At 37.7% G+C, this 23691-nt stretch overlaps 1 protein-coding gene across 1 annotated transcript; it reads right to left on the bottom strand.

The window, feature by feature from the left end:
- Positions 1–14876: 14876 nt before the first annotated feature.
- Positions 14877–18260, bottom strand: LOC140142348 (uncharacterized). Its single transcript, XM_072164317.1, has one exon. It carries the CDS (start codon positions 18258–18260, stop codon positions 14877–14879), a length of 3384 nt encoding a protein of 1127 aa, XP_072020418.1.
- Between the last annotated feature and the right edge of the window lie 5431 nt (positions 18261–23691).

Here is a 23691-nt window from a genome sequence, read left to right as displayed (position 1 = left end):
CAAAAATGAACATATTTGATGATTTTTGGTTTTTGACCGGAAGCGACCCCTTAATGACCTTTGACACCAAAACTGTAGACACCCCAAAGACCCTAATTAGTAGCAATGCATGTGTGCTGATGACAACACTCTGATATGTAATTTGTAAAAACAGTGATTTTTGAATATTTTTAGCTTTCAGACCGGAAATGACCCCTTAATGACCTTTGACCCAAAATCGGAGAATAACTTTTGTGTACCTGTAATAGCCAATGCATATGTGTAAGTGACATCATCGTACTATGTAATTTGTGGCAGAAGAAGCATTTTGAAGATATTTGCTTTTATACCGGAAATGACCCTTTAATGACCTTTGACCCCAAATTTGTGAATATCTTATAGACACTGGATATAGCCGGTGCATATGTGCAAGTGACGTCATTGTAGGATGTAACCTGTAGGAGAAGAAGCATTTTGAAATTTGTTGCCAGAAGAAAGAAGACGAAGAAAGATCCGATAGCATCACAAGACCTAGCCGGTGTCCCGGCTAGGTAACTAGATCTGGTTACAGATCTGGCCCGAGCCGGGGCCGGAAATGCCAGTCTTAACTTAAAGTTTGACCTTTGACTGGCTATTATGGACATCTCACACCATTAATGGTGCATCACTGTAGCATGTAGGGGCTTTATCCGTCTTCCATAGGCTGAGATACAGCTACTTTTCCGTAATTTTAAACTTTTTGACGTTTTGACCTCCTTAATGACCTTTGACCCCAATATAAAAAAAACCTCATACACACCGCAAAAATGCATTGTTACAGTTTAAATTTTAAAAATCTACTGTGCTTAGTTATGGAGATAAAAATTCTTGAAGTTAGTTAGCTTAAAACCGGAAATGACGTCTAAATGACCTTTGACCAAAAAAATAAAAATACCGTACATACATCGGGTAACACTAATGCATATATGAAGTTTATGTCACTCTGGTCTAGTTACGTTTTGAGATTTAAAAAAATGAAAATATTTGATGACTTTTGGTTTTTGACCGGAAGCGACCCCTTAATGATCTTTGACCCCAAAACTGTAGACACCCCAAAGACCCTGGTTAGTAGTAATGCATGTGTGCTAATGACAACACTCTGCTATGTAATTTGTAAAAACAGTGATTTTTTGAATATTTTTAGCTTTCAGACCGGAAATGACCCCCTTAATGACCTTTGACCCAAATTCTGTGAATAATTTATAGGCACTAGATATAGCCGATGCATATGTGCAAGTGACGTCATTGTAGGATGTAACATGTAGGAGAAGAAGCATTTTGAAGATATTTGGTTTTATACCGGAAATGACCCTTAATGACCCTTGACCCCAAATTTGTTAATATCCTATAGACACTGGATATAGCCGATGCATATGTGCAAGTGACGTCATTGTAGGATGTAACATGTAGGAGAAGAAGCATTTTGAAATTTGTTGCCAGAAGAAAGAAGCAGAAAGAAAGATCCGATAGCATCACAAGACCTAGTTGGTGTCCCGGCTAGGTAACTAGATCTCTGGTTACAGATCTGGACCTAGCTGGGGCCGGAAATGCCAGTCTTAACTTAAAGTTTGACCTTTGACCGGCTATTATGGACATCTCACACCATTAATGGTGCATCACTGTTGCATGTAGGGGCTTTATCCGTCTTCCATAGGCTGAGATACAGCTACTTTTCCGTATTGTTAAACTTTTTTTTTTTCAAATTTGACGTTTTGACCGCCTTAATGACCTTTGACCCCAATATAAAAAAAACCTCATACACACCGCAAAAATGCATTGTTACAGTTTAAACTAAAAAAATCTACTATGCTTAGTTATGGAGATAAAAATTCTTGAAGTTATTTAGCTTAAAACCGGAAATGACGTCTAAATGACCTTTGACCAAAAAAATAAAAATACCGTGCATACATCGGGTAACACTTATGCATATATGAAGTTTATGCCCCTCTGGTCTGGTTACGTTTTGAGATTTAAAAAAATGAACATATTTGATGATTTTTGGTTTTTGACCGGAAGCGACCCCTTAATGACCTTTGACCCCAAAACTGTAGACACCCCAAAGACCCTGGATAGTAGCAATGCATGTGTGCTAATGACAACACTCTGCTATGTAATTTGTAAAAACAGTGATTTTTTGAATATTTTTAGCTTTCAGACCGGAAATGACCCCCTTAATGACCTTTGACCCAATTTCTGTGAATAATTTATAGGCACTGGATATAGCCGATGCATATGTGTAAGTGACATCATCGTACTATGTAATTTGTGGCAGAAGAAGCATTTTGAAGATATTTGGTTTTATACCGGAAATGACACCTTAATGACCTTTGACCCCAAATTTGTGAATATCCTATAGACACTGGATATAGCCGATGCATATGTGCAAGTGACGTCATTGTAGGATGTAACATGTAGAAGAAGAAGCATTTTGAAATTTGTTGCCAGAAGAAAGAAGAAACTAGATCTGGTTACCGATCTGGACCTAGCCGGGGCCGGAAATGCCAGTCTTAACTTAAAGTTTGACCTTTGACCGGCTATTACGGACATCTCCCACCCTTAATGGTGCTTCACTGTAGCATGTAGGGGCTTTATCCGTCTTCCATAGGCTGAGATACAGCTACTGTTCCGTAATTTTAAACGGTTTTTGCAAATGTGCCGTATTGACCTCCTTAATGACCTTTGACCCCAATATAAAAAAAAACCTCATATACACCGCGAAAATGCATTGTTACAGTTTAAATTAAAAAATCTACTATGCTTAGTTATGGAGATAAAAATTCTTGAAGTTATTTAGCTTAAAACCGGAAATGACGTCTAAATGAAAAATGAAAAAAAAAAAATAAAAATACCGTGCATACATTGGGTAACACTAATGCATATATGAAGTTTATGTCACTCTGGTCTGTTTACATTTTGAGATAAAATTTTTTGAACATTTTTGATAATTTTGGTTTTTGACCGGAAGTAACCCCTTAATGACCTTTGACCCCAGAACTGTAGGCATCCTAAAGACCCTGGCTAGTAGCGATGCATGTGTGCTAATGGCGACTCTCTGCTATATAATTTGTAAAGACAGTGATTTTTTGAATATTTTACAAATTTTTCAGACTTTTACCGGAAATGACCCCTTAATGACCTTTTGACCTCAATTTTTAAAATAAGTTTTAAGCACTGCCACATGTTGATTCATATGCATGAGTCACATGATCATTGCATGTAATTTGTGGAAAGAGAAGCATTTTTTGTGAAATCAACATTTTTGACCATAAGGTCAAGGTCAAAGGTCACAGTCAGGTTAAAGTCAAATGTAAGGTTTGGCCTAGTCCAGTGGTCATTTGGCTCAAGTATGGTTGAAATCTGTCAAAGCATAAGAGAGCTAGGGCGAAACGTGGCAAGTCACGCAAAATGTCACGCTTTGTTGCCAGAAGAAGAAAGAAAGATCCGATAGCATCACAAGACCTAGCCGGTGTCCCGGCTAGGTAAGAAGAAAGAACTAGATCTGGCTACAGATCTGGACCTAGCCGGGGCCGGAAATGCCCGTCTTAAAGTTTGACCTTTGACCGGCTATTATGGACATCTCACACCATTAATGGTGCATCACTGTAGCATGTAGGGGCTTTATCCGTCTTCCATAGGCTGAGATACAGCTACTTTTCCGTAATTTTAAACATTTTTGTGCAAATTTGATGTTTTGACCTTCTTAATGACCTTTGACCCCAAATAAAAAAAAAAACCTCATATACACCGAGAAAATGCATTGTTACAGTTTAAATAAAAAAATCTACTATGCTTAGTTATGGAGATAAAAATTCTTGAAGTTATTTAGCTTCAAACCGGAAATGACGTCTAAATGACCTTTGACCAAAATAATAAAAATACCGTGCATACATCGAGTAACACTAATGCATATATGAAGTTTATGTCACTCTGGTCTGGTTACGTTTTGAGATAAAAAAAAATGAACATATTTGACGATTTTTGGGTTTTGACCGGAAGTGACCCCTTAATGACCTTTGACCCCAAAACTGTAGACACCCCAAAGACCCTGGTTAGTAGCAATGCATGTGTGCTAATGACAACACTCTGCTATGTATTTTGTAAAAACAGTGATTTTTTGAATATTTTTAGCTTTCAGACCGGAAATGACCCCCTTAATGACCTTTGACCCAAAATCGGAGAATAACTTTTGTGTACCTGTAATAGCTGATGCATATGTGTAAGTGACATCATCGTACTATGTAATTTGTGGCAGAAGAAGCATTTTGAAGATATTTGGTTTTATACCGGAAATGACCCCTTAATGACCTTTGACCCTAAATTTGTGAACATCTTATAGACACTGGATATAGCCGATGCATATGTGCAAGTGACGTCATTGTAGGATGTAACATGTAAGAGAAGAAGCATTTTGAAATTTGTTGCCAGAAGAAGAAAGAAGAAGAAAGATCCGATAGCATCACAAGACCTAGCCGGTGTCCCGGCTAGGTAACTAGATCTGGTTACAGATCTGGACCTAGCCGGGGCCGGAAATGCCAGTCTTAAAGTTTATGGACATCTCACACCATTAATGGTGCATCACTGTAGCATGATGGGGCTTTATCCGTCTTCCATAGGCTGAGATACAGCTACTTTTCCGTAATTTTAAACATTTTTTGCAAATTTGACGTTTTGACCTCCTTAATGACCTTTGACCCCAATATAAAAAAAACCTCATATTTACCACGAAAATGCATTGTTACAGTTTAAATTTAAAAAATCTACTATGCTTAGTTATGGAGATAAAAATTCGTAAACTTATTTAGCTTAAAACCGGAAATGACGTCTAAATGACCTTTGACCAAAAAAATAAAAATACTGTGCATACATCGGGTAACACTAATGCATATATGAAGTTTATGTCACTCTGGTCTGGTTACGTTTTTAGATAAAAAAAAATGAACATATTTGATGATTTTTGGTTTTTGACCGGAAGCGACCCCTTAATGACCTTTGACCCCGAAACTGTAGACACCTTAAAGACCCTGGTTGGTAACAATGCATGTGTGCTAATGACAACACTCTGCTATGTAATTTGTAAAAACAGTGATTTTTGAAATTTTTTAGATTTCAAACCGGAAATGACCCCTTAATGATCTTTGACCCCTTATCTGTGAACACCCTATAGACACTGGATATAGCCGATGCATATGTGCAAGTGACATCATCGTACTATGTAATTTGTGGAAGAAGAAGCATTTTGAAGATATTTGGTTTTATACCGGAAATGACCCCTTAATGACCTTTGACCCCAAATTTGTTAACACCCTATAGACACTGGATATAGCCGATGCATATGTGCAAGTGACGTCAATGTAGGATGTAACATGTAAGAGAAGAAGCATTTTGAAATTTGTTGCCAGAAGAAGAAGAAAGAAGAAGAAACTAGATCTGGTTACAGATCTGGACCTAGCTGGGCCGGAAATGCCAGTCTTAACTTAAAGTTTGACCTTTGATTGGTTATTATGGACATCTCACACCGTTAATGGTGCATCACTGTTTATCCGTCTTCCATAGGCTGAGATACAGCTACTTTTCCGTAATTTTAAACATTTTTTTGCAAATTTGACGTTTTGACCTCCTTAGTGACCTTTGACCCCAATATAAAAAAATCCTCATATACACCGAGAAAATGCATTGTTACAGTTTAAATTAAAAAAATCTACTAAGCTTAGTTATGGAGATAAAAATTCTTGAAGTTATTTAGCTTAAAACCGGAAATGACGTCTAAATGACCTTTGACCAAAAAAATAAAAATACCGTGCATACATCGGGTAACACTAATGCATATGTGAAGTTTATGTTACTCTGGTCTGGTTATGTTTTGAGATAAAAAAAATGAACATATTTGATGATTTTTGGTTTTTGACCAGAAGCGACCCCTTAATGACCTTTGATCCCGAAACTGTAGACACCCCAAAGACCCTGGTTAGTAGCAATGCATGTGTGCTAATGACAACACTCTGCTATGTAATTTGTAAAAACAGTGATTTTTGAAGATTTTAGCTTTCAGACCGGAAATGACCCTTTAATGACCTTTGACCCCTTATCTGTGAACACCCTATAGACACCGACCAAAGTCAAGTCACATGACCTAAGCATGTCACCATCACATGTTATTTGTGGAAGAAGAAGCATTTTAGAGTAAAAATCACATTTTTGCCATTGTGAACAGGTCAAAGGTCAAATGGAGTTCAATGTCATATCACATGTGGGGACATGGTCAGTGGTGTTTGTGACTAAGTATGGTCAAAATCGGTCAAAGCATAACAGAATTAGGGCGAAACGTGGCAAGTCACGCACGTGTTGCCAGAAGAAGAAAGATCCGATAGCATCACAAGACCTAGCCGGTGTCCCGGCTAGGTAACTAGATCTGGCTACAGATCTGGACCTAGCCGGGGCCGGAAATGCCAGTCTTAAATTTTGACCTTTGACCGGCTATTATGGACATCTCACACCATTAATGGTACATCACTGTAGCATGTAGGGGCTTTATCCGTCATCCATAGGCTGAGATACAGCTACTTTTCCGTAATTTTAAAATTTTTTTTTGCAAATTTGACGTTTGACCTTCTTAATGACCTTTGACCCCAATATAAAAAAAACCTCATATACACCCAGAAAATGCATTGTTACAGTTTAAATAAAAAAAATCTACTATGCTTAGTTATGGAGATAAAAATTCTTGAAGTTATTTAGCTTCAAACCGGAAATGACGTCTAAATGACCTTTGAACAAAATAATAAAAAAAACGTGCATACATCGAATAACACTAACGCATATATGAAGTTTATGTCACTCTGGTCTGGTTACGTTTTGAGATAAAAAAAAATGAACATATTTGACGATTTTTGGTTTTTGACCGGAAGTGACCCCTTAATGACCTTTGACCCCAAAACTGTAGACACCCCAAAGACCCTGGTTAGTAGCAATGCATGTGTGCTAATGACAACACTCTGCTATGTATTTTGTAAAACGGTGATTTTTGAATATTTTTAGCTTTCAGACCGGAAATGACCCCTTTAATGACCTTTGACCCCTTATCTGTGAACACCCTATAGACACCGACCAAAGTCAAGTCACATGTCCTAAGCATGTTACCATCACATGTAATTTGTGGAAGCAGAAGCATTTTGAAGATATTTGGTTTTATACCGGAAATGACCCCTTAATGACCTTTGACCCCAAATCTGTGAACACCCTATATACACTGGATATAGCCGATGCATATGTGCAAGTGACGTCATTGTAGGATGTAACATGTAAGAGAAGAAGCATTTTGAAATTTGTTGCCAGAAGAAGAAGAAAGAAGAAGAAAGAACTAGATCTGGTTACAGATCTGGACCTAGCCGGGGCCGGAAATGCCAGTCTTAAAGTTTATGGACATCTCACACCATTAATGGTGCATCACTGTAGCATGATGGGGCTTTATCCGTCTTCCATAGGCTGAGATACAGCTACTTTTCCGTAATTTTAAACATTTTTTGCAAATTTGACGTTTTGACCTCCTTAATGACCTTTGACCCCAATATAAAAAAAACCCTCATATTTACCACGAAAATGCATTGTTACAGTTTAAATTTAAAAATCTACTATGCTTAGTTATGGAGATAAAAATTCGTAAACTTATTTAGCTTAAAACCGGAAATGACGTCTAAATGACCTTTGACCAAAAAAATAAAAATACTGTGCATACATCGGGTAACACTAATGCATATATGAAGTTTATGTCACTCTGGTCTGGTTACGTTTTTAGATAAAAAAAATGAACATATTTGATGATTTTTGGTTTTTGACCGGAAGCGACCCTTAATGACCTTTGACCCCGAAACTGTAGACACCTTAAAGACCCTGGTTGGTAACAATGCATGTGTGCTAATGACAACACTCTGCTATGTAATTTGTAAAAACAGTGATTTTTTGAATATTTTTAGATTTCAAACCGGAAATGACCCCCTTAATGATCTTTGACCCCTTATCTGTGAACACCCTATAGACACTGGATATAGCCGATGCATATGTGCAAGTGACATCATCGTACTATGTAATTTGTGGAAGAAGAAGCATTTTGAAGATATTTGGTTTTATACCGGAAATGACCCTTAATGACCTTTGACCCCAAATTTGTTAACACCCTATAGACACTGGATATAGCCGATGCATATGTGCAAGTGACGTCAATGTAGGATGTAACATGTAAGAGAAGAAGCATTTTGAAATTTGTTGCCAGAAGAAGAAAGAAGAAGAAAGAAGAAAGATCCGATAGCATCACAAGACCTAGCCGGTGTCCCGGCTAGGTAACTAGATCTGGTTACAGATCTGGACCTAGCCGGGGCCGGAAATGCCAGTCTTAACTTAAAGTTTGACCTTTGACCGGCTATTATGGACATCTCACACCATTAATGGTGCATCACTGTAGCATGTAGGGGCTTTATCCGTCTTCCATAGGCTGAGATACAGCTACTTTTCCGTAATTTTAAACATTTATTGCAAATTTGACGGTTTGACCACCTTAATGACCTTTGACCCCAATATAAAAAAATCCTCATATACACCGAGAAAATGCATTGTTACAGTTTAAATTTAAAAAATCTACTGTGCTTAGTTATGGAGATAAAAATTCTTGAACTTATTTAGCTTAAAACCGGAAATGACGTCTAAATGACCTTTGACCAAAAAAATAAAAATACCGTGCGTACATCAGGTAACACTAATGCATATATGAAGTTAATGTCACTCTGGTCTGGTTACGTTTTGAGATATAAAAAATGAACATAGTTGACGATTTTTGGTTTTGACCGGAAGCGACCCCTTAATGACCTTTGACCCCGAAACTGTAGACACCCCAAAGACCCTTGCTAATAGCAATGCATGTGTGCTAATGACAACACTCTGCTATGTAATTTGTAAAAACAGTGATTTTTTGAATATTTTTAGCTTTCAGACCGGAAATGACCCCCTTAATGACCTTTGACCCCTTATCTGTGAACACCCTATAGACACCGACCAAAGTCAAGTCACATGACCTAAGCATGTCACCATCACATGTTATTTGTGGAAGAAGAAGCATTTTAGAGTAAAATCGCATTTTTGCCATTGTGAGCAGGTCAAAGGTCAAATGGAGTTCAATGTCATGTCACATGTGGGGACATGGTCAGTGGTGTTTGTGACTAAGTATGGTCAAAATCGGTCAAAGCATAAGAGAGCTAGGGCGAAACGTGGCAAGTCACGCAAAATGTCACGTGTTGCCAGAAAGAAAGAAAGATCCGATAGCATCCCAAGACCTAGCCGGTGTCCCGGCTAGGTAAGAAAGATCCGATAGCATCACAAGACCTAGCCGGTGTCCCGGCTAGGTAACTAGATCTGGCTACAGATCTGGACCTAGCCGGGGCCGGAAATGGCAGTCTTAAAGTTTGACCTTTGACCGCTTAACTTTGACCTTTGGGGTCATAAATATTTTCAACATGTTACCCCTTAATGACCTTTGATCCCGAATCTAAAAATCTACTGCAGGCACTGGATAGTAGCAATGCATATGTGAAAGCAAAGTCAATTTCCTGTTTACTTTTCGAAATAAACAAAATTAATTTTTGGTTTTTGACCGGAAGTCACCCCTCACATGACATGATCTCAAGAATAGAGAAGATTCAAATTATAATTGACAGATAATAATAGAACACACCACTAATATATTTTGCTAAGTAAAATATCATGGTAAATAATGAGTTCTGTTTTGGTAAAATACATTGTATACCAGATATTGCGATAGGCCTACATAAAAACTACAACAAACAGAATACAACGAATACATGAGTATGATTTTCTGTGATAAATGTCTTTGGTACATTTAATCAGTCATTTGTACGGAATTGAAATGTAACAACAACAGTAATAATAATATTTGATAATAATAAAATGATAATAATAATAATAATAACAATAATAATAATAATAATAACACTAATAATAATAATAATATACATTTCTCAGTAAACCATGTAGGCCTACGGTTGAAAATGGGAATTTGCTTTAAATTTTGCCAAAATCCGATGAAAATTTTGGTGAGTGTTGACATTGATTTAATTGTAAAATTAAAAGTAAAATCACACTTATTTCCCAAAATTTTGAAAATCAAAATCCGCATTGGGGCCGATTTACAACTCCTACATATGGTACACGCTACAGGAACTCGTCGGCTACGAACTTGTTTGTTTGTTGTTATTGCAGCGGCAATGTTTTAGCCCCGCCCATAACTTTAAGTTTCGCTGATGACTGTAAACAAGTTCAGTATACACGGTCCTGTACGGAAATGCGGCGCATACATCGTCGGTACGTATCGCGGCAAAGATCAGAGAAAAATGGTGAATACGATCCAGGAAAAAAAACTACGCATGACAGTCGGAAGCGAAAATATGAAAGGAGGGTATCAGGCGGGGTATCAGGCTATTTCTGGATGGGGAGACCCCGTCTGGACATGCATGCCGTGCGCGTAGAAAACTGGGTGAAATGCAACGTTCTACATGTGAAGCTATGTGAATTTAATAATAATGCATAACATTTTCAAAACAAACAGAAAATTACATTCCGGTATTTAAAACTAAAATTTTCTGGTGCAAGCAATTTAGCACACGTTTTCTTAAAACAGTTACATAATTATAGTTATCAACACGTTATAGAATTGTTTTGGATTATAAAGGTTTTAGTTTTATGTTTGTTGGGAATCTGTAATTTGTCAAGAGTAATGTAATTATGTATTATACAAAGTTTGTCATCGTTGCCTGTGAAGGATTATGTTCAAGCACTAATTGTTTACAATCAGGAGCAAAAGAACAAAGAGAATAAGAAGACCGATTGATACCAATTTGTACATTATACACATACACCAAACCCATTTCTGAGAAGTGCACCTGATAATTTCAAAAACAACCTTGTTTGTGACATAAATAGGAGCGCAGCATTTGATACACAGCTAAATAGAATTTTATATTTCATTCACTCACTAGGGGGGGGGGGGGTTGTTAAAAAACTTCCACGTCCCCTCCTGAGTATCAAATGGTGCGCCCATAACTACGGGAGTGGTGTACCAAAAACACAGGTGTACATCATTTCCCCAGACAATACCGGTACTATCCGTAGGTTACTAGACCTTTATGCACAAACGCACCGCGCACATAGCAATGCTCTAAAAAAATTAACTCTCGCAGATGGTCTGTGAACATAGTCATCGAAAGATATAACAAAATCAAAACAGCTGATTTTACATAATTATTTTGCTTGTTTTATGACAAAATGTATCGCAAAATATTTACAAAACATGTGCAAAAAAAATAAAAAAGTTTTCCCAGTCTCATATCAAGATGTACAGTTTTTTACAACCTTATCAAAGTTTTATATAAAATAAAGCATGGCTTTAGAAAAAAATGCGGTTTCACTAAATGACAGATGGGATTTTCTTTCGTTTGATAAACAAACATAATAAACAATTTAGCACAATTCACAAGCCTTATTCAGTTTAATGACATTAAAAAGTCCCATGCAGTCATCCGAGCTATAGAGAAATTACATTTTCATGTAAAATGTCATATTTTGTCTTGAATACACAGCTTTTGGCTCAACCACTTGCAGTCCATGCAGTCTATGTGTAAATAACTGAATTTTGATAATAATCTTCTGAATGAGCAAATCACTGAATGGGTCTTTAATATCAACCAACAAGTCATTCAATGTAATTATTACATTCAATAGGATCACGTGAAATATACAGTTGTATCTTAAAAGATTAGTAACAATATGGCACAAAATTTCTAAGTACAGAGTTAGCAAAAAAGATACATTTGTTAAAATAACAACAGACGCTGGACGTGGGCTACAGACACTCGGCTGCGGCCAGAATAGATACTTTTCGTCCCCGGTGCAAATGTCATTCACCATAGTTTATAATTATTTCAAAGCAGAAATAGGCAAATAGCACTCAGGTAAAAAGAAGTGCGAAAGTTTATGACGTAGAATACAAGCTCACCTTTTAGCTTCCATGATTCTGTCCGTTCAGGAAACAAACACGAAATATATTCCAGCATAGGAAATCATTCCCATGCATGTAGTAAAACCTTTTACGAAACAAAATTACTGCAAAAGTCCACACACTGCTTTGTTCTAGTCTCAGGCTCTGTCCGACGTATTCAAGCTCAAAAGCACAAGAAATCCATTCAGCAAATTGAAGCACAAAAGTAATTCCAGGTTAGAAAGTCTAGTTTCCAGGATAGATCCATAACCGCGCTCGCACTCCATCAGATGCAGTTCCGTCTTCTGGATTTTGGTCAGGATATGCATGGGTTATTATCCGAGTTTGACGGGGCGCTTTCAGCGGCATGTCCTGGCTCTTGGTCGCCGCGTCCTGTTGCCTAACTTAATGGTGGACGGGTCACGGCATATTTATACTATTTAAAAGTTATATATAAATTCCAATGGTAAAAATCCTTTTAAATTCATATTTGTTCCTTGCCACGTTCATTGTTGCTATTTAAAGCTATTTTGATAACCAACTTTAGTGCATACACGACCCTTAGTGGATTCAGGCGGATTCCGCCGGCGGTGTTTGCGAAAGATGCTGCAAAGAAAATCATAGAAAAACAAAAATAGAAATAATTTTTTAAGACAATAAACATTTCCAATGAATGAATGAAAATCAATGGTCATCCCCGGAGTCATCCGAATTAGTTGCCCGCGAATATTCCAGGTGGTACTGGTCTTAACACTGGAATTATGGAAAATGTTGTGCCTCATAACTGCTAAATTGTTGATCGACAGAAAAGATATACATATTTTAATAGAAAAGACTTGATGAATCCATCTGGGAGGTCAAATTTGGGTAAAAATGCTAATTTCTTGAGAAAATCCTAAAAATTTTTTTAAAAACTAGAAGTATCTAGGATCAACTTCACAAAAAATATTTGGGCGAAAACAAGTTTTTTATGATTTTTGAGCAACATTTAGCATTTCTTGATGACTTTTGGTGGAAATTTCGAAAAGTTGGTCAACATTTTTATTGACCTTGGAAAGAAACTGGATGTCTTGAAGGTTTCACTGAGGAATTAATCATATCAATCAATTATAACTGTAATTAATCAAATGAAAAAGTGTACTTACAAAATGTTTTTGCAGATCAAGCTGGGTTTTAAGTCTTGGTACTGATGTGCTATAGGAATTTGGTCCTCGAAAGTCTGATTTGTAAAACATTCCTCGAATCTTTGGTTATTCTTTTGTGACGGATTTTCTTGAATGATCTTGAAATCCCAATTTGAAGACTTACTTCGCATATTCCGTAAACGTGGAAAGGCTAACATAGGGACATATATTGACCGAATTCTCATCAAGTTTGTCGCCTAGTAGGACCTATAGTCATCATGTTCATGATAAGGCCTTGGTCTGGTTCATATGAAGTTCTATAGGCTTAGCCCTGGTCCCATGGACGTGTGTTGGTCTGGAAAACCTTTAAGGAAACCTGCAAAAAAAGGTAAATGTAATATAAAATTTTAACCAATATCAGGGATTTGGACACAAATATAATTTGTTTAATGAGAACAAATGTAAGATTACAGTGGTATCTCTGAAGACACAGGCTATTTTATGAAGAGATTCATTTTAGTTTTGGAAATTGACAATGTAATTGTATCTATGATTTTTATTAATCAAAACAACGAAGTATAATGGTCATTGCAGCCTCTATACTAATCTTAAAAGATTTTAATCAGGGCTGCAGTTGGACTATTCATTGAATATTATCAAAATGTACTTACAACATACATGTAAATTGGCCATTGTTTTCTTGGTACTGCATGCGTCGAAACAGAATTTCATCCTCAAATCAGTATTGTCAATGTTTGTAGCATGTTTGGTCGATCGTCTTGAAATGACAACTCGATGACCTGCCCGTTGTAATATTCCATAGTCTTGGTGTGGCCTTCTTCTGTCCGATGAGGTAGAAGATCGTATATAGCATCGTGCGATACCAAAGCTGTCGACTGTGCCATGTCCCCTGGGAGCTGAGCCGATATGTCTGTGGTTGTTATACGTGAGATGTGGCCTATACTCCTTCTGCCGCTTCAAGGCTAAAAATCTTGCCAGGTGATGGGGTCTCGTTGTGGCGCGGCGGTGGTGAATGGAAGGGAGGGGGGGGGGTAGTGGAGTAATTTCCACTACCCTGTTCCTGTTCTTGACATTTCAGAGCTACTATTATCTTTGAGAGGGATAGAAATAAAATATCCGTTTATTTTATTGATAATTCAGGCTGACATTTTTGCCTACATTTTCATATGAAGTAGGATTTGTTATAGGCGCACTAATACGCGCAAATATAACTTTCACTAAAATATATTGCCCGGGTATATTGCATTACATATTGCACTAAGCATGTTAAGTATTATAGGTTTAATTCCACATATTGTATACTAAATATTGCACTAAACGTGCTAAATGTTACAGATTGTACTAAATATGCAGGTTCAATTTATTGCATTAAATATTGCACTATAAACTTGCTAAATATACAGGTTGTACTAAATATTAAAGATTTACTTTCAAATATTGGAAACTAAACATTGCACGAAACGTCCTATATAAAATGCTACAGATTGCACATAATAATTTATACAGGTTCAATTCCGAGGTTCAATTTCAGACATTGCATTAAATATTGCACTACATATTTATAAATATTGCACTAAATAATTACTATAGGTTAATTTTCAGACATTGCACTAAATTATACAGATGTGATGCTGCAGATGTGGGTACTTCTTCGTATACGGGTATCGATTCCCAGATTACTGATACCTAATTGCGATGAAAGTCGGATTATGATATGAATAATACGTATTAAGTACCTGTGCATAATATAATGCAGGACATGGTTTTACATAGATATGATCAAGAAGAGTGCCGCCAGCCGTGGTAGGATCTGTGATAACTTGATGGTATTGGCTTAAGGACTGGAACTCATTTGCTCTACCTCCCATTAAATTGTGATTGAAGTCGCCAACAAAGACTGTATAATCTGTATCAAGTAAATCAGTTTGTGCAGTGATGTTATTCATTTCTGTACAAAATGTCCCTGTACTAGTTCCAACGGGTTTGTATATGACGGTAATTAGCATGTTTGTGTTTCCATGTGTCCTAATTGCAAGTGCATCACATACATCGCTTGGAATGGGCACTACTGTGTAGTTGACACCATTTTGAATGTAAATTGCCACACCTCTGCCTCGAGTAGAATGTATTGCTTCTAAAGAGTAGCCTTCTATTGCAAGAGAGTCTAGGCTACTATTGTCTGTCAACCATGTTTCTGATAAACAAATAACATGTGCTTTCCTAATTTCTGTATTGCTCTTCATGTCTTCGATGTGTCGACGTAAGCTCTGTATATTATGATGAGCAATTATGAAATACTTATTCTGATCGATGGGTAGCATAGGATTGGCATTGGATAGATCACAAGTAGGCATCTCTGCAACATATCGTGCTACATCAGGATTGCAATAGATCCGGGAAAAATCACAGTTGGTTAAATGCATTCCCTCTAAAGTTGTCACTCGACTAAGTGCAACGTATGCCATTGATTCTTTGAAACATTTCATAGAAATCACAGCTTGTTCAGTTGTCAGTCCTTGGACTTTGTGAACAGTAACGGCCCAAGCAAGTTTCAATGGAATCTGTTCTCTTGTGGTACTGAAGTTTCTTCCTTTCAATTGAAATGTTTCCTTGCGTGGCATTATAGCGACACACGATACATACTCAGGTGGTATAACTTGTGATGATCGAGCTTTCCTTCCAATTTTGTCACTGTCAAACCTGACATAGACAGCCTTTGGCATGTTCTTGGAGTTACCGAATTCAATTCCTTTAATGGTACCAGATACTCCATTACAAAGACCATCGGGAACATCAATGTTAGCTATTAGCATAGTTCTAGCACCTACTGCTAACTTCAGATATGGTACAAGTGATGTGTCGTCTTTTCGACGTGATGTGTCATGTGGTGTTTCGTGGACTTTGATCACTCTGCCACCCTTTTGGTCAACGTCTTCTGCTTTGATAGTAAATGTTTCCGTGTTTAGTGAAGCTAACTTTGTTTCATTGTGACTGTCAACATCCACGTTGAGGTAAAACAAGTGTAACGCGCCAGAAGGTGCTTGACGAATGTGCTCATGAACTATGCGGGAACGTAAGAGTTCCTTGTCTGCTTCTTCTAGTGGTTCGTTTTTTTTCCGCACGCGAAGTCGGTTCAACATTTGGGCAAATATTGCATCATCCCGCTGTCGCATTATTTTAGTTAGTTCAACTTTCTCAAACAGTGAATTCCACAAGTCTTTCAAGGGTTCTTCGTGTGGGAAACACAAAGGTGTGGGTGGACTTATCGGTGGTAATTGAAAGAAATCTCCTACTGCCAGGATAGATACATTGCCAAAGTAGGAAGTGTATGATGTTCCTTTGATTTGTTGTAATCGTCCGTGAATGTACGATAGCTGAGTAGCACTAACCATAGATATTTCATCTATAATTACAAGCTGTACGTGTTGATACTTTGTGCGGAGCGTGCTGAGACTTTGTTCTCCAAGAGGTTTGTAATCTTTGGCCATTCTAATACCTGTTTTTAAGGCTGTACAGATGGTTTGACCAGAAATGTTATATGCAGCTGTTCCAAGATGTGACATTAATAGCACAGTTACATCATCAGCGGACTCGGTCATTGTTGCAAATTTCTTTTGAGCATAGTAACTGATGCATCTGATCACATGCGATTTTCCAGTTCCTGCACCTCCAGTGAGGAAGATATGAAATGGGTCTATTCTGTGATTTCTGGCTTTTTCATCGCACCATTTAGCAACATGATTAAATAACTGTCGTTGTTTATCATTAAGCTGACGCATCATAGTCTCTGCCTGTTCTTCAGTTATATCTGGATTACGGGTTTCAATAGCACACCTTGGTAAACCTGCATCACGTTGGCCATGTCTATTTCCTGGTTGAAGTTCAGGAACTTCAATTTCAGCTAAGTCATCATCTGAGTCTTCGATTCTGACATCTTTTAATCTACCATCAATACGTTGCTGCTCAGATTGTGGAGCAATTCCTGCCCAAGCATCTTCCATATTTTCTACTTCTTGAAGTACTTCCCACGCTTCATCTAGTTCATCTGTTTTCGGTTCGAATTCTGACATGTTTTGTTCAACCACGTCTTTAACTCGTAGTCTGTCATTGTTGATAGTTGTGTATCCAGTCATATGGTAACTTTCGTAGGTGGGAAAACTATCTGGCTTGATATTTGGACTCCTATGAGGAAGGTACAAACGTAGCATATTCATATGATACCTCTCACTGTCTTTCTTTTTTGATACCCTTGGGTAACGAATGACAGCTGACTTTCCTTTACGTTCTTTCATCTTGATGTCATGGGTGTTCAACTGTATTAGTTTATCACGACGATCAGACGCTTCGTCATCATCGGTTTCATCATCTACGTTATCATCTGGGTCTCTATTGATATTGTCCGATTTGGCCGACACTTGATAGTGAGTTGAGTAAAACGTGGCCATGCACATGTTGTTGTACTTTGGCGTACTTGGTCTATCAAGATATTTTTCAATTTGAGTAGTCTGCCATACTTGCTCAGAATTACCTGCATTTGCTTGTAGTTGTGTCAGAGGCAGAGATATCCGTTGTCCGTCTAACGCAGTTTGCAGAAACATTACCTTTCGTGTGCTATTTCGCAAAGGCATACTACAGATAAGGTAGACTGCTCCCATGACACTAACTTCTCTGTTTTGGAGGTAGATACTTCCAAGCTTTCGTAATTGCTGTATGGCATCATTGTTTCCTTGTGCTGCTTCTTTCTGAGCATTTCTGAGCAAGTCACCCATTTCTCTTTCTGATTTAGTAATGTAAGAAACAATATACATAACGCATGCATATGGATCGAGTACATATTGAATATCCATGTTGCCATTCCAGCAGCGAATCAGGTCTGGATTGTAATTGTTGATCCATTGGTCTTCAAGACGCCTTCTTAGGTACATGGTTTGCCGCTTTGAAAGCGTCTCTAGTGCCTGTTCAAATTCGTCTTGTCCAATTCCAGCTAAACAAAGAACGTCATAAAAATCTGCAAAGTCATGATCAGGATTCTGCAAAAGTTCCCAAATGTTGTTCAGCATATTTTTTGCTTTCGTTTCACGATCTAGGGTTTTCTGATGTTCTTCATCATTTTCATCTCTTTCTACTGTTGGAGTACAAATGAATGTTCTGTCTGATGGTGGTTTTGGAAAATTAAACCGGCATGTCTTCCCGGTTTTTCTGCACGATCTTGTGTGAGTTTTACTGTGAACTTGCACACTCGTAACAATTTCATGTAATTCAGGATCAGTTTCTGGTGGAATTTCGCATGATATGTATCTATCAACGAATTCTAGGACCTCATTATCTGGATCTTCACCCATTTGGGGGCATTTTCAACCCACGCAACCATGTGAATATGCGGCCAGCCACGTTGCTGGAATTCTGTCCTGTAGAAGTAGTCTTTGACTTTGCCAATAGGATTAGCTGGTGACATAATCACGTCATTGATAAATGTGTGTAGTCTTTCCTGAAACAGTTTGGCAGCTGCAACTGGATTGGACATGATGATATCGCAATGTTCATCCCATGACATATTCTTATGTTCCTCTGGTGTCATTGGTGGTTTTCCTAACATCTTAAGGATAGAATTATGTATTTCGATCCATCGTCTATCAGCAGCACTAAATGTCACAAAGAAAGTAGGTATTCCTAGTTGACGAATCATTGCAAAGATATCTTTCTTCGATTTTTCCCAGTATGCAGGGGTTCCTCTAAGTTGAGCCAGGAATCGGTAACCTTCGTCTCTTTTAATAAGTTGCTTCACCTGTTCGTGGTCTCGTAACATAGATGCTGTGATTTTTCTTCCATCTGAAGTTTTTGTGCAACCTATTCTGGTAGCAATAGATACATTTGAATGAATTTGATGTACTTCTGTGCAGTAGAGAGCAAAAATATATATTCCGGGTTCCTGGCAAATCTATTATCAGCTGAAAAGAGCCTGGCATTGAAATATCTAGAAGGCGACAGCTTTTGTTCTCGGCTCTCGTTATACGTATTAGAACCATCTGGAAATTCTACTGGGAAGCACTTCGGTTCCATTTCTAAAACGTGTTCTGGCTTATTGCCTTGTCCTGGAGCCACTGACAAAATAGTGCTATCACTCTTGTCTGCTGCGTACTGTGCAAAATCTACAGCATGTAAGAATGAATACAGCGGTGCTGACGTGTTTGTAACATCATGTTCATTTTCATTGACTTCATTACTTGGAATGTTATCTCGATCAACAACATTGTCATCTCTGGTCTGATCTTCATTATCAGAATGATCGTCTTCATTGCTATCATGGGAGTGTCGCAAACTTATATCATCTCCACACTCATCAGTGACATTATCTACATTCATACTATTGTCATCAGCATGATTGACCGATTCATCATTGAGATCGTTGTCAAAGTCATGAACATAAGCAACATCATCATTATCTTGGATATGATTCACATTGGGAGAGGTATCACTGTCACCTTGTGTACATTCATCTCCTGAATCTGGTATGTCATCTTCATTATCATCGGAGTGGTCACTGTGAATTAACTGGTCATCTAACATGTTATCAAAAGCTTCAAAGTTAATGTCAATATCTTCGTATTCAGGGTTGTTTAGTTTCAACCAAACAAGTGCTGATCTTATTTTACTTGGATTGACATCTTGGCACATGTGATGTCCTTTATATTCCAGTTTTCTTTTCAGTTTTACTCTGATCAGACTATGGTCCGTTGGCAGTCTTGGTAAACTTTGGGCAACTGAGTTAACATCAGCTTTTACACACACTATCTGGCCATGAACTCCTTTTTGAGCACCCTTAATTAGAGATATCATTTTCATGAAGGGTATTGCTGGAGCTATTAGGTGTCTTTCTAGCATATTCAAATGCGAAAGTTCGGGAGGCTGTTCTTGTAGGTTCAACCCGTTAACTGTTGCTATTGTTGGCATACGTTTAGCTTTCATACTTGCATGACAGGTATTACATACCCATGTTTTGCTGTCATCCCTATCTTCCACTACATTTATATCTTCAATGGACATGTCAGGAGGCAGACTTTTGAGTAGAATCCGTTGATTGTAGTTTTCTTTTTTCAGTATTTTAACCTGGTGTCTGAAGTTGATCCTTTGACATATTTGACATACAAATATCAACTGCATACCTTCTTTGCAAAATGATTTGAATCGTGAAACGACCGTGTCAATATCAGAAGGCTTTCTTGATCTACGTAATTGGTTTTCCTGGATTTTGGATACCTTCTTTTGCGGGTCGCTATAAGCATCTTTAGATCTTTCGCGGGCTTGAGTACGTTTACGTCGTCCTTTCTCTGGATTTTGGTATGCTTCATGTGCTTCTTGTTTCTTTCTTTCAGCAATTTCTGGATTCTGATATGCTTCACGTGCTTGTTGTTTCTTTCGTTCAGCAATTTCTGGATTCTGATATGCTTCATGTGAATGTACACGCGCTTGTTGTTTCTTTCTTTCAGCTATATCTGGATTCTGATATGCTTCACATGCTTGTTGTTTCTTTCTTTCACGTCTTTCTATCGAATCATAATCTTCTCTTGCACGTTTTCGCTTTTTGGCAAGAAGGTCACTTTTCTTTTCTTCGGAAAGCCCTTGGTACCAAGTTTGCCATCTCGAGAGTCTGGGACTTGGCTCACTTATTTCATTTAGAGAGCTTGTGTTTTCCGTGTCCTTTTGATCTGATGAGTCATTTGTCCGTGTTGGAAAGAAGGAACACCCTGGGTCACTTTCTGTATGTGTATCCTCATTAGTGACAATGGGTATAATGTAAAACATTCTTTCAGCCAAGTGCAATTTGTTAGCCAAACAACTCAAGTATGTATGCAAATGTTGAAGGTCTTTAAAAAACAATGCAATGGCAGTGCCGTCTGCAATAGGGAAACCTGACTGATCTCGTGAATGAGAATCAAAAAATATAAAACCGCCAGTCTCTGAATTCTTGTAAATGGCCATCATGTAACAATCAACATTGAAAATTACCTTATTTGTAATATTAAATGATGTTTCCAATTCAATAGTAAGCGGGTCGCGTTCAATGTTTGGGTTGTCATCAAGCCTCCCGTACCTTATAGTTTCGTACCGAACTGTGTAAGTGCTATTATCAAGGGCAAAATTAGTTGGCAGTTGATCATTCGTCAAAATTCCGTCATTAGCAAGCTCAAAACATGCTTCTAGTTTGGTAGCGGTAGTCTTATATAAGGCATCTCCATGTATCAACATTTCGTCTATATGAGATGAATTAAATATGCTCTCAACATGCTCGATACTACAGAGCATCGCTAAACTGTTACACGGGCACTGTTTTGCTCTTGATAGTGGGGAAAAACGCTCATCACCTTGATGGAAGTTTCCAAAGACCTTATTTGTTAACCCTGCTTCATGCCTTTCTAAACTTGAACCAAGTTTTTTCTTTGCCTGCTGTTCCGACATCGCACGGGACCTTCTCGATTTGCGTGGCATATTTGTTAGTTAGGCCTATTCAATTTATTCAAATACAATCGTTAATAATAATTGTAATCGATTTACAAATGAATTTCTCGTAGTGGAATTAGCTGTGATATAGTATACAGCGTTATTAGATATTTAATGGTATTTTCCAGGTAACCAAAATTCGTATATAGTAGGCCTACCGGGCAGTAGGGTGAATATAATATCAAGCACTGATTATAAGTTATGATGATATTGAGTATAGTGTTCTTTATTCAAGTTCAAGTTTTATGAACGAGGAATTTTCACAATATGAATAGGCCTAATAACAAAGTTTACTGAATAACTTACTGCAGTTTTCTTTTAATCAAATGTATATCAGTTCTTATAATATATAAAAGTATGTATAAAGTATAAGTATATATCAAGTTCTTGCACTCAAGTTGGTTATCGTCCTGGCTACGTTTATGTGGCCCCACAGCCTGGGGTAGGCACCCGAAGCTAGGCAACTTCTAGGTCTCAAACGGAAAGAAAGAAGGCAGAGAAAAGAGATGGGAAGAATAAAAGAATGAATGAGATGAGTAAATGAATGATTGAATGAATGATCGGGTAAATGAATGAACAAAGGAAGGAAACAAGCAAGAAATTAAGAAATAAGAAAACAAGCAAGTAATTTTCTTATTTCACGTTCACATATACGAGGTTTACAGCTGTTTACGAGCAATCACAAACGTGTCTTGTTCAGAGCAACGCCACAGACACACTGGGAAAATAATTTTCCCATGGCTATCAAATTCAAAGCAAGTGCGTGCACCAACCTGTTTTCACTCACCCAAACCACGCCCACATCACTGTACCCACATAGAACATTGTATTGTGTACCACGCACCTATGCACGCACACAACCCCTTTGTGTTTCGCCGAATGTACTATGCGTGATGTCGGCTGTAAACTACACTAAACACTGCATTGTCCACTACACACACACACCTACAAATACCTCCCATTCCCGCACACATCGGATGTCGTGAAATTGGCAAAAGATTTATCTAATTGAGCAAAAGAAACAAGAAATGTCTTTAAAAAGACAACGCCATGGATGAAGATCACGTTTCATAATTTTGCATTGCAAGTACTTGGAAAGCTAGTAAATTTGAATGTTTGGCACAACTAACCGGGTGCGAAATATTGCCATTTATTGGTAAATACCACCAATGACATACTAGGAAATACTCAAAATTTTCATGTCGAAAGCTGAATTGGAAAATGTGTGTACTTGTAACAAACGGCTCAATTGAAATCACATCCTCTGAGTTTTACAACAATCCAACAATCTATATTCAGATAACCTTAAGAATGTTTGCTGCTTAATTAAGGGATTTCATATCAACCAAATTTCATGACAATCCAACTATCTATTATCAGTAACTGTTAACCTTGATGTGACCCTTAGGGCCTAATTGTGATTACATGCACCACGTTTTATGAAAATCAGACCAACACGTATGTAAAATGTGTTGTTATTTACCACTCACTCACTTGAAGATGGATGTTTAGCCCTAATGAGATTCAAAAGTATATTAAAATAGTCACAATAATGAATTCAAGTGAGGGGCGCAGAAAATGAAGTGAGGGCGGTGACGGGAAACTCAAAATCGACTGTCATTGGCCTAATCAAAAAGACTGATTACTCAATCCCAGGGATTCCCGGTTGCTCTACATATGTACCAAAAATTTATAAAACCAAAGCCACTATCTACCCCAATTACTGGTATCCCGCCCCTCGACGACTAGTGTCACTCCCAACATCAATTAGTGTTGGTAGTACCTGCACTATTTATACCCAGCTCTGGTCAGATCAGGGAATGGTCAGATAATGCTCATTATTATTGTTTAATTAGTGGTCATACTTTACTTGTCAATGCTTGTTGACAGCTTATCAGTAGTCGGATCAGCAGGGGTGCAATTGTATCCTTTTTCATAGAGCAAAATTTTTCAAAATGTTTATTGTCAAATGGTTCCTAAAAACCTTATAGT

The sequence above is a fragment of the Amphiura filiformis genome, chromosome 20, assembly GCF_039555335.1.
Source record: "Amphiura filiformis chromosome 20, Afil_fr2py, whole genome shotgun sequence".
NCBI lineage: Eukaryota > Metazoa > Echinodermata > Ophiuroidea > Amphilepidida > Amphiuridae > Amphiura > Amphiura filiformis.
The sequence above is the reverse complement of the archived record's forward strand: the minus strand, read 5'-3'. Positions and strand labels throughout refer to the sequence as shown.

Excerpts from the sequence above, each read along its gene's own strand:
- LOC140142348 (XM_072164317.1), bottom strand. The coding sequence starts at position 18,260 with ATGCTGAACAACATTTGGGAACTTTTGCAGAATCCTGATCATGACTTT.